This window comes from Centruroides vittatus, unplaced genomic scaffold, assembly GCF_030686945.1.
Source record: "Centruroides vittatus isolate TY-2023 unplaced genomic scaffold, ASM3068694v2 contig_400, whole genome shotgun sequence".
In the NCBI taxonomy this organism is placed as follows: Eukaryota; Metazoa; Arthropoda; class Arachnida; order Scorpiones; family Buthidae; genus Centruroides; species Centruroides vittatus.
Window position 1 is genome coordinate 744,784 of NW_027122215.1, and position 12,191 is coordinate 756,974.

General features: G+C 30.1%; 1 protein-coding gene across 1 annotated transcript in view; it reads left to right on the plus strand.

Annotated features, from left to right (window-relative positions):
• LOC136976517 (programmed cell death protein 4-like) overlaps window positions 1-12,191 on the plus strand; it is a 67,705-nt gene that overhangs the window by 15,995 nt on the left and 39,519 nt on the right. The window contains exons 2-3 of the mRNA XM_067271821.1: window positions 4,456-4,545; window positions 4,604-4,718. Of these exons, the coding sequence (XP_067127922.1) occupies window positions 4,456-4,545; window positions 4,604-4,718 (205 nt within the window). The remainder of the gene's footprint in view (window positions 1-4,455; window positions 4,546-4,603; window positions 4,719-12,191) is intronic.

A 12,191-nucleotide genomic window follows, 5' to 3' on the forward strand; every position in this document is an offset into this window, starting at 1 on the left:
AGTTTTTGACAGCGTGTTGGAGTTGATAAAGCAATGCATTTTAAGAATTAAAAAATATCTAAGCATAGTCATTTATCTTCTATAATCATATTGTAAAATACATTAAAAAATAAATTTCCAAAATATATATTGCATAGTTAAATGTGTTTTAATACTAGAACAAATGTAAATACTAAATATTTCTGTAGAACTTAATCACGAGTGATATCACAAACAGCGACATTGCCAGATCGTGAAAATACAAATTTCCCTTCTCGCCACATCGAAAGAGACGTGTTACCTAGTTTCTGGCACGGTTTATATTTAAGAAAAGAATATAATCACTAAATTGTTATTGTCAAAACAAATAGTTTTATTAATTACACATATATAAAAATTGTATGTAGTTAATAAGTTCTAGCTATTTGTTTACTTCCAATTTAAAAATATTGTTGAAACAAATTAATAGTCTTGTTTTAATTTCAATCCTTATTGGATTATCGATTATAAGATAACTTATACAGCTTTATAATAGGATTTACATATAAATTTTATTATACTTTCTCATTCAAGGTTACTTTTAGAAAGTATAGACACTTTAAATGCTATAATGTAATGTACCGTACGATGTAAGGAGTGTTTCAATTGCTAAAGTACATATTAATAAATGCAGTGTTCAAGCATGACTAGTAAATTGATGATAAAATATCGATTACGTCTATCATTTACAAATTAAATTTATTCATGAACTTATTGAAGACTTCAGCCATAATCATTAATTAAGAAGAACTTTAGAAGGGAAAATACTCATATATATGTTAATAACACCAATACACTTGAAAATTTCATATAATTGATGAAGTATTGATATTTTATCTGTAATAATATAAAAAAATTTTCTTAGTAATGCTTTTTCTTTGCAGGGTTGCATTTATCTATTAATAATTTTTCATGAAGACATTTAGTCTTATACAGTTCTCATAAAGAACAGCTCAAATAAAATCAGTTATGTATAAATACAGCTTAAATAACTAGTAAAAATTACACACACAATTCATGTTGTCATATGAGAAAAACAATCACATGAACAGAAACTAACTTCTTCTGTTTCTTTAATTATCCGATTACCATTTTTAACAACTTATCGAACATAGATAATGGGAAACTACATTTCAAAATTTATCCACAGGATTCAAAAAATACAAATTTTCAGTGAAGAAAACAATAGAAAATGCATTTGGACCCGATCAGATCGTTGTCTGTCTTACAACTTTCAAGTTATACTTTCTGTTTGTAAAGTTTTTGGCACGAACCCTTCGAAAAATGTTGCTGTTTCAAAGGGTTCGATGTTTTCCATGGAAAATAACAAAATAGAAATGGACATTGTATGAGTTTTACGTAAAGATGATTGAACTGTTCTTATGGTTTTCTTCGTTTTATCTATTTGTGTTACTATTCAAGGAAAGTTTATTGTGTTACAGAACCAAACACGTATACGGTAAATATGCAGTAGAAATGCTCGCCGTGATACTAATTATAAACATTTATGTTTAAGGTTGTACCGTTGTTCAATTTTCAATTATAAAAAGAAACAATGTTTCTTGACATTTTATGAAAAACACGTATGAAGAAAAAAAAATATTTGCCACTGCAAATAGAATTGCCTGTGTTAGGATACTTGGTAAGTGTATTTCTCGTGGTTTTGATTGTTTCGAATACTGTGGCAATGAGCGCGTTTCCAACAGTCAAAAGATACGATGGAAGTGAATTCGAAGCAACGTTCTGCTCCCTTTACTTCTCGTTTTTGTTTCTGCAATTCATTGGACAGATATGTTCAACTATTCTAATATTTTTAGTTTCTGGAGTAATCATTGTAAAACGACTGAAAAATTACAACAAACAAACACAACTTCTTTATTACTGAAAAAAGAATTACAAGAAATTTGCGAAAAGCGCACAGAAATTTGGGAGATTTTTGAAATGATAAATAAGCAATAGAAAGATCTCCATGCTTTGATCTATGCTCACTTTGGGTTAATGTTATCTATGGTTCTCGTCTCTGATTCAAGGAAACAGAAGAAAGAAAACAGTGAGGACGCACGTTCTAACCTAATCTAACCTATTCTAATAATTTGGTAACCTAATAATAATTTGGTTCTATAATTATGGTAATTTATTAGAATAGGTTAGGTTAGGTTAGAACGTGCGTCCCCACTGTTTTCTTTCTTCTGTTTCCTTGAATCAGAGACGAGCCGCCATTTTGGAACCATAGGTAACATTAACCTCACTTTGAATACGTGACATGCTTTCTATGTTTTGCCACGATGTTTTTTGACCTTGATATTGTCATTCGACTACTACTCGGCGGCATTTCGATGAGTGTGTTCTTCTATCATGGGGCCTTTCTTACTTGACATCTATAGTATTATCAGCTTTGTTTTTTTGGTAATAGTAATTTACTATGTAAGAAATATTATGTAATTTTTATACATTAGTTTCCGTTAAAATACTACTCAATAACATTTACATCTCCAAACATCAAACTACCTAGTTTCCTGCATTATTTGTTTACAGAAATATATTTTATTTATTGTGTTTATGCGTTACAACATATTACTGCTTTCCTGACAATCAAACCATTTTAATTTTCTACAGGAAAGTAATTTTTATAGAGAAAATTATATAATTTCAAATGCTATTTTTCTTTACGATATGTTATAATATAATTACTTAGTAGAGGTCACAGAAATTACACGTCGTGCTATCTAGTTGTATAGTCGACTAAACCAGCGAAACCGCTGGAGTGTCACGGGTTGGGTCCTCACCAATAGGCCAAGTGAAATTTATCGGCTTATTTTTTACCAGTGTAACTCCTATATAAGGACAGTTTTAAATACAAGTTATTTCTATAGGCACATCACTTTTGCGGATCGCTCTTCTGTGACGATGTGCCTGTGCCTTATTAGATCATTATTTTTATGTTAATGATATAAAAGTATAACTTCATTTGTATACGGTAATGCCACACGAAGACGATGTCCCGAAAGGAGTGCTTCCCAGGAGATCTTTCTGTGGAAAACTGGCCCTTATTTAGGTACTATAAACGTGATTGAATGTTCAATGTTTATATCTACTCGGCCACTAGCAGGCTCTGAAGATAAAGAGGCAATAAATTAAACTAGAGCGTAGTTCCTTAAAACCAGATTCTAAACATTTTAAGGTTAAAGCTAGTGTAATTTCGACGATAAAGAGTTAAATATACAGTCTGTTGTTTTATATAATGTTCTGTAGTCAGTGGCGTAGCGTGGTGGGGGCGGCAGGGGCGGCCCGCATCGGGCGGAACTTTTAGGGGACGGCAAAATTTCACAATAAATAATAATAATATCTTGTAAAAATTTTTGTAATAAATGTGATTATTATGTTGTAAAATATTATATACATGATTTTTTTATTTGTAACATGTACAGTACAATACACAATAATGATGATTGTTCTTGCCGAAAAGTTCTTTAGAATTACTGTATATTTTAGTTTTTTAAATTGAGATACCTAAATAAGGGCGGCGGCGAAATTTTCCTCCGCCCTGGGCGCTGACACCCATGCTACGCCACTGTCTGTAGTACTGATCTACAATACATTGTTTTTAATCCGATTTTTTCCTCAGTGGCAGAGTCGATAAAACCATTGAACATCGATAGTTTGTTTCTGATTCACCATTGTACCGGCCGTGTGGTATTATCCGTGCTTGTCACATGTGTAAAACGAATACAAGACAGATTCCTATAGAACTTTTCCCGAGAGAGAGGCACTTCCCCTTCTCAGATCGCTCGTTTTTTTGCCTGATCCTATCACTCCGCTTTTACAATAGAAATAGAAAGTTATAACATTATATTAGTAAGCGTTTTATATTTGCAACATGAAAACATGTAAATAACAATTTCACTATCTTTATATGTTATATTTTTCTCTATAGAGTACTAGCAAATTCTTTAGCAAGGCATCATTCTCTGAAATTGGCTACTCAAACAATTTTTTACATTTAGACTCAAAACGTTTATGTATAATAAACTACTGATATTACGATAAAAATTAGAAGAGCCGAATTGAAAACTTTCATGTAAACAAGATAGATATACCAGGCATATTATTGTAAATGTTCCAAAATATCGGAACAGTTTAACACTTGCATTTTGAGCAGTGTTATAAGCACCAAATAAAGTATATTTTAAAAAAGCTCTTAAACAAGTTATTCATTAATGCAGAAAACGTAGGCAAACGGTTAATTATAAACATACGTAATAAAGCTCTGATTATTGAATAATTATTCTGTATTTTAGATCTAGGATAACTTCGTTTCCATACAAAGATTTTCTTCTAACAACTTGTTAGTTGAATTCAAGTTTAAGGTGAATTATAAATAAAATATAGTTATTAAATTATAATCTAAACTCACTAATTATAATTTTATATTTCAAGCTCAATTGTTTCATGAAAAGATTCGGAAAACCCAAAATAGGAATTTCTATTGGTGACTTCTTTTACATTCGAAAAAATTTTCTGATTCGGGTAAGTCAGTGTGTTAATGCTTATCCATTATGCAATAAACAATTGTCTTTGTTTACAGATGGCGAGTGCTCTATACTCAATTTTCTCTTCGGTGGTGCAAGTATCTGGAGTGATGAGCAAACACAAATCACGTAATTTAACTTCTATACCCAATAGTTTAACATCCAATAATAGTAAATCTGTGTTTTAATAGTTTTCAATTCTACTCCTTTGTCGGAATATCTGAAAAGAGTAAGTGAATTAAAAAATGAATTATATAATGTTCTAAATCTTTGATTAAACAAAATCATATATTTGAAAATAGGATTAAGTAATTATAAATATACAGCAAATTCTATGACAGTATTTATTAATTAACATTAAATTTTTAAAATCCGCTTTTAGTAAAAGCTTAGCTAATTTACAAGACTTTTTGTTTTCACTGACATAATTTATGAACATTAAATTAATAATACTCTTAAAGTGAATATTTCAAATTGTGTAAAAATATTCCTTAATATATTAGTAGTAAACTTATGTTTATAATAGTGTTATATATAGTAACATATACATTATTATTTTTAAAAATAACTCAAATCTTTAAGTGTGTTTAAACATGAAAACATCACGGTTTGTTACGTAGTAAATGTCACTTTGCATAGTTAACTGTAATAATTTAGTGATTTTCAAAAATACACAAGTAATACTTATGCATTATTTAAGTGAGATTGTCTCTTCGGTGAGCATTAAAATAAACACTCAAAAAATATACTTAAATATCAAAAATTCATTACACCATAATCAAGTTAATGATTATAAATAGGCTTACCAGATGTCCCGCTTTGATCAGGACTGTCCTGGTTTGATGATAAGGTCTCTCCCTCCCGGCCAGTTTGTCATTTATCCCTGTTATTTGGTAAAATTTTAAAAGTGCCGAACATACAAGATGTAAAAATAGTACACCCTCGTAAAATGGCGATTTGGCAACTAAAATATCTCCTCTGTTATACTCATTGTTGCCAATCTAAATATTTTGAATCTAGATCTAAGTACTTTTAATGTTATGTAGATGTTTCACCCAAAATTTATACCATGTGGCCTAATGAATTTAGATGTTTTATCTTCTCATCTAGATATTTCTTCACAGAATTTAAAATAGCCTGTAGCCTATAAGATCTAGATGTTTTTATTTCATGTTTTAGATATTTTCTTTCAATTAGAGTTGGCAAAACTTACACTGGCACGTCATTGTTGCGCACGTCCTATCTTAGTTGAGTTCAAGCCGGAAGGAACTTTCTCAAATATATTGTTATATTTTGAAGGTAACGATTCAAACTGCATTAAATTTCGATGCCATTAAAAATTATATATTGGTACTAAGATGATTCTAAATTATTTAAGAAATTATTAAAATAAAATTATTAATCTAGATAAGAGATGGTGCCTAAAGTCTACCTCTAGTACCAAATTACTTAGTTTCTAGTCATTAATAATAGTGTATTTATAGCCCAGTGTCTAAGGCGATTGTTTGGTTGAGTTAATGATTTTATCAATGAAATATGTTTTCGGCTTTATTATCTTAATTTTTACTTTATTACTCTACTTTATTAAATACTTTATTACTCTCCGAGTTATAGGACATTATGCAGATATAATAGCGAGGTTGAGGCCGAAGTTTTCAACGCGAAAACGTGTACGTCGGACGTTCAGCGCCGCTTTCCTGTAAGCTTAGAAGTTTGACAATGGCGTTTGGAAAGTCAATGGAATCATTCTCGACGTTTCAAACGCCATTGTCAAACTTCTAGGCTTACTGGAAGGCTGCGCTGAACGTCCGACTTACAGGTTTTCGCGTTTAAAACTTCGGTCTCAACCTTGCTATTTACTTGGAATGCGACATTCACTCGAGGTCAACAATTACACAGAAGATAAATTTATTATATAATATTTATTTAAATACATTTTGGATCGAAGTTTTCGCCGATTCCTCTTCAGACTATAAACAATTAAATTGTATTATAATATACAGTTAAAATTTTGATGTGAAATACTGTATTAAAATAAATCAGAAAAATACAATCTGCGTCAGAGTTTATACCAATATTTGAGACTCTCAGACATTATCACAGTAACAATCATGCAGCATCGAGTAACAATAATCTAGTTGGAAATATTGGTGTAAACTCTGTTGCAGTTTGTATTTTTTAAGTCATTTATTTTAATATTTTATATCAAAATTTTAACTATATATTACAATACAATTCTATTGTTTATAACAGGGTTGTCCAATCTTTTTTTCCTAATGGGCCAAATTAGAAATTTAGGTACATTCAGCGGGCCACAAAGGTACAGTACTTTATATAAATATATGCTTTTAAAAAGTTCAAAACTTGGATATCAAATTTTAATAAGAAATATTATATAATTACAAAAAATTTGTTGATCGGTCTGAATCAAGGTGTTGTTTACATTTTCATTATAAAGATTGGATCTCTGCGATACGTAGACATGTTGAGTGGTCATATGAATGGCACTGATCTTTTAATCCTTTATGATGGTAGCCGCGTAATCAAAGATTCTACTATCTAATCTGGAAGATTGATGATAAAATTAATTTTAAATGTCATGAAACAATCTTGTCATCGACTGAGATTTTTTGTTAATAAATTGTATTATCACTATTACCAGTGGCCGAGTGGATACAACCACTGAACACTGATAGTTGGTCAACGGGCTAGCCACGTGGAGTTTTGGGGTTTTCATCATGTTAGTAACACTTAAATAGGAGCCAGTTTCCCGTAGAAAGTCCTCCCTGGAAACAGATCGCTTTTTTTTATCACGTTGTCGTAAATAAATAAACTAAACCTGATGAAACAGTATTTACAGTATATTTAATAGAATTTAAGTGATTAAATGTATTCTGTGTATTATATAGTAATCATTGATGCTACAAATTAAATAAAATATAAGTTATAAATATTATTATAAAGTTCATTTCGAAATGGACTCACTTAGAAACACTGATCGTTTTTTCTTATATTACTTCTAATGAAGAAATTTGCCCATCCTGTGAGATGTGGCAACATCCTTTACCACATCTCACCAACAAAACCTGAAAATAACTTACATTTTCCTTTATAGTTTCATTGCTATTTCAAAGTGAAAGATTACGATTAGGCGAAAATATCTTAGAAATGTACCGTACGTATTACCTGTAGGCCTATTATTAAACCAGTCTTTCTAATAGAACGGATGTGTTTGGCATTTTATTCACCGTGACATGACATTACTTCATGTTAAAAAACTTGGCAACTTCATTCATTAATAAAAGTTTTAAATGAATTAATGGTTTTACAGATTTTTAGTACATCAAGAAATTGTATTTTAAATAGTGTACATAGTGTACAGTGTCTGTATGCCTTCAGACAAGAGGAAGTCCTACAAGATAGCAAAGAGAATTTCCTGTACAAGAATGGAATATAATGAAGTTTTATTACTGTGAACATGAGGACGATTCCAATGTCTTCTTTCAAACATCTTAACTTCGGATAAATAATGAGTATTTCTTTTATTCGATATTTTTAAGTTAGATCGTTGACTTCGCTTATCATACAAGAATTTGACGTAATGGTCAATCAATATAAATCAATAAGTGAAGAGTCTGGAGATCAAATTCTGATTCGAATTCGTGGACCAGATTCGTTTTTAAATTGCTACCAGGAAAAAATACACCTTTATACAACTTTACAAGAAATACAACATTATATATTGCTCTACGTCTATAATAGTAATGTGGAATTAACATCAGGAAAATAAGGTTTCATTTATAAAATACAATCGAAAGGTTTGCAAATTTTCGATATGTAATCATTTTTAGTGTTTTTGTTGAAAGTATTAAAATTTTTTAAGTATTTGAAAAAAAATGCTGTGAATACGGCCGTAAGAGATGCCAGTTTTTTCCAAATAAATAAAATATGACACATTTAATTAGGTAAATTTTTTTATCTATTAATTTCATTTTGGATTACGTATTTTAAGGTTTATAAACTTTTTATACATCTGTATTCAATGTCCTTCAGCCATCGAGAGAAGTTGAGCTATTTACCATTTTAAAGTCCTCATTTTATTAAAAAAATAAAACAGAGTTTAAAAATTGTATTAAATTTGTAAATAACTAAAATTTGACAAAAATAGATTTTCCCCTCTTAATACACAAGAATACAATTAAGTGAATAATTTGTAACAAATGTTTTTGAAGCCTTTTAAGTATTCGGCCTAAGCAAAATCGATCGTTGTAAGAGAGTCAGTTTGTACGCTTATATATAAAAACAGAGAAAATTATTAATAAAGATTATTTTATTTCAGATTATATATCACTCACTGATTTGTTTGTTACGGCAACGCAACACTTGGGCGATCTGCCTAGGAGGAATGCCTTCCGGGAGGTCTTTTTAAGTGTAAATGGCCCCTATTCAGAGTTACAAACGTGGAGAAAACCAGGAAAACTCCACGTGGCCAATCCGTCCTGGCGAGGCGCAAATCCATGACCGAACTCCCAGTGTTCAGGGAACGGAACCGCTTGGCCACTGGTGGGCCGATTATATAACTTAAAAAGGTTTCTAAATAAAATAAACTAAGAATTTGGAGTCCATCCGTAAGAATTTTTTAAGAAGCCCTTTCTAAGAATCCTACAAGAATTTTACAGGATCTGGCGCCTGTTTTTGCGGGTCTGCTATTTATGCAACTAAATAATATTTTTTAAAGTCTTAAATTAATTTTTGTTGTTCTTCTTGAGTATTGTCATCCGTTAACCAAACTAAAAGTATATTTCTTGTTTATAAAAGATATCTTGACTGAATTTTTAAGAACTTTTATAGACAAAATTAGAAGCTATTGTAAAGAAAAGGTTATAAATAAAAACAAATTACTGAAGCATATGCCAAAAAACTGACCACACCTTCCATCAGTAATGTCTTTGATTATATTTTTAAGACTTCCTCATTTCATTTCCCTTGCCTATGTTAATATTGAGGACAGAATTGATTAAGTGCATTCATTTTTATAATAAATTGATGTTAAAGTGATAAAATTTATTTATGAAATGGATCTTTCGTATGAATAAAATCTCAAAAACACATACAATTTTAAGATTTTACTAAGATTCTATTATATAATATATAAAAATCAGTATAGTTAATATTTAAGAGTAACGTAACATAAATTACTTTAAATTTTCTAATTTTATTTTTATAATTTATAAAGCACGTCGAACTTGAATTCTATTGATTTTTAGTAATAAAACGAAATGAAAGTATAGTGAACTATAAAAAAATGGGGTCGACATCCAGTATTTTATTGTTCGAGTGCATTAGCTTTAGAATGAATAATGTTATTGTGTGCAGTAAAGAGAATAGATTAAAAGAAAGAAGGGGGAAAGACGAAAATATGTACTATAAATTATATGGGTCAATTCCAGAAGTTCTAATGATATATTTAGATGTTAATTTGAGAAATATTTTACAAGTTTTAATTTGGACAATATAGGTCCATACATTTTAACAATCAAAGTAAAAAAAAAGAAATAAATTGTAAATTATATCCATGCTAGTTCCTTTATTAGAAACTATTTGATTTTTTAAATCTATGAGCCAAGTAAAGCTACTTTTTAAAAAATTAAATTCTATAAAAATGGAATAAATGTGAACTTGTATTCCATTTCCACTTGTAAAATTTAAATGACCGAATTTACTTCGACTCTATATTGTTTGTAGTGGCTTAATGCTGTAACAAGTAGCTTCCAATGAATCATTTTTAACAAGAAAATGAGACACGATTCCAAAACTGTTACTCGCTGATAATTCAATCGAATTATAATTAATTATAAACAGGGTTAAAATAAATGAAATTCATAAATTTATATTTAAAAAATAAATTATTTAATGTTTTTAAAAAAGTAAGTTATTTAAATAGGAATGTTTAACGGATATAATTTATTAAGATAAATCTCAATAATAGTATATAACCGATGTAAAATAGATCAACCAATTGAATTTTCGATATAAAGTAGACAATATCAAACAAGAGTTATTGGGCTGCAATTTTAAGAAAAAATATTGTAGACCTATAAATTTCTGCTGTCGTCCGTCTGGCTGACTGTCTTTCCTTAATCTCGAGAACAAGATTAGAGAGATTAATTCGGGACCAGATATGGAAACCATAGGGACATGAGGCTCCGATTAACTATATACGAACTTTCGATGCAAACCAGAAGTCACGTTGTTTTAATTCAAATGTTTTCCCCTGAAAACAGTTAATAGATGATCGGCACGACTCTGTTGTTAAAGGAAACGTATAATGTATAGGGGCAAGACACAGTACAGTACTAATTTGAGGTGGAGAGCATATATTTTAAATGAAATAAATTAAAAATATAATTAAAAATTGCAGCCCCGGCTGCAATTTTTAATTATATTTCATTGTGACGATGTCACAATAAATAATCGCTCGTTTTTTTTTCTAGAAATAATGCAGCGTTTTTCTAGAATTATTAATTCAGGCTTCTATAAGTTTTGAGGATTTGGTAAGAAAAACTTATGCTAATTATTCACAATTAAAACAAATATCAAACGAAGAAATCGTTCTGTTACTTTGCAAACGAACACGAACGAATTGTATTGGAAAGATAAATATTTAATTAAATTTCACGAGATTCATTTCCAAAATAGTCGTGTAATTGATCTTTCAACCTTTTAAATATTCCAACAAAGTAATTAAAGATTCACTCGATTTTTAAAAATTTTCACTCATATATAAGACATCAAAATAAAGAGTAATAACACTTATTTTACTAAATAAAATGTTAATGTCAGTTAAACACAGTTCGACTCAACGGGAGATCCGTTCTGTTTAATACGTTTCTAAAATCGTTTCGCGTAGTTTCATTTAATTTTTGACTGGTAATGGTAATTAATAATGGTTCATATTCAGGGTCGGGTAATATTGTGCAACCCAGTTTCCTATGCCACAAAAGGTAATCATTTTTCTACGAACGAAAATTGACAGCCACATTATTAATCTTAAATATCGCCGTTTCATCTGTTCTATGGTGGAATCTGTTTCTAGGTCCACCAGTGGGTCCGTTCCATAAACACTGGAAGATCGGTCGTGGGTTCGCGCCCCGCCAGGACGGGCTGCCCGCGTGGAGTTTTTTGAGTTTTCTCCACGTCTGTAGTACCTGAATAGGGGCCAGTTACCCTTAAAAAAGACATCCCAGAAGACATTCCTCTAGGCAAATCATCTAAATTTTGCGTTGCCGTAACTTAACTAAAGAAACGATTCTGTTTCTGTATTGACTGTAACTGCTCTGTTGGAACGGATGGTTGTATTTGAATTCAAAATCAGATATTTTAGTTTTTATCTCTTAATTCTATTAATTTAGATTTGAGCAACTCATTGTTGTACTTAACTGTGCATTGGTCGTCCATAAGAAACGGTAATTAGTTAAAGTCTTGTAAAAGTAATTATTTTATATTTGTCATTTAAGTCGTGTATTTGAAAAATCTTCATGTTTTGCATTGATTCTGTTTGGTATCGAATAAAGAAAATCCAGCAACGAGTTGTTTAACTTTTCCAACATTTAAAACTGCGTGTGTGGCGCCATTATATTTTAT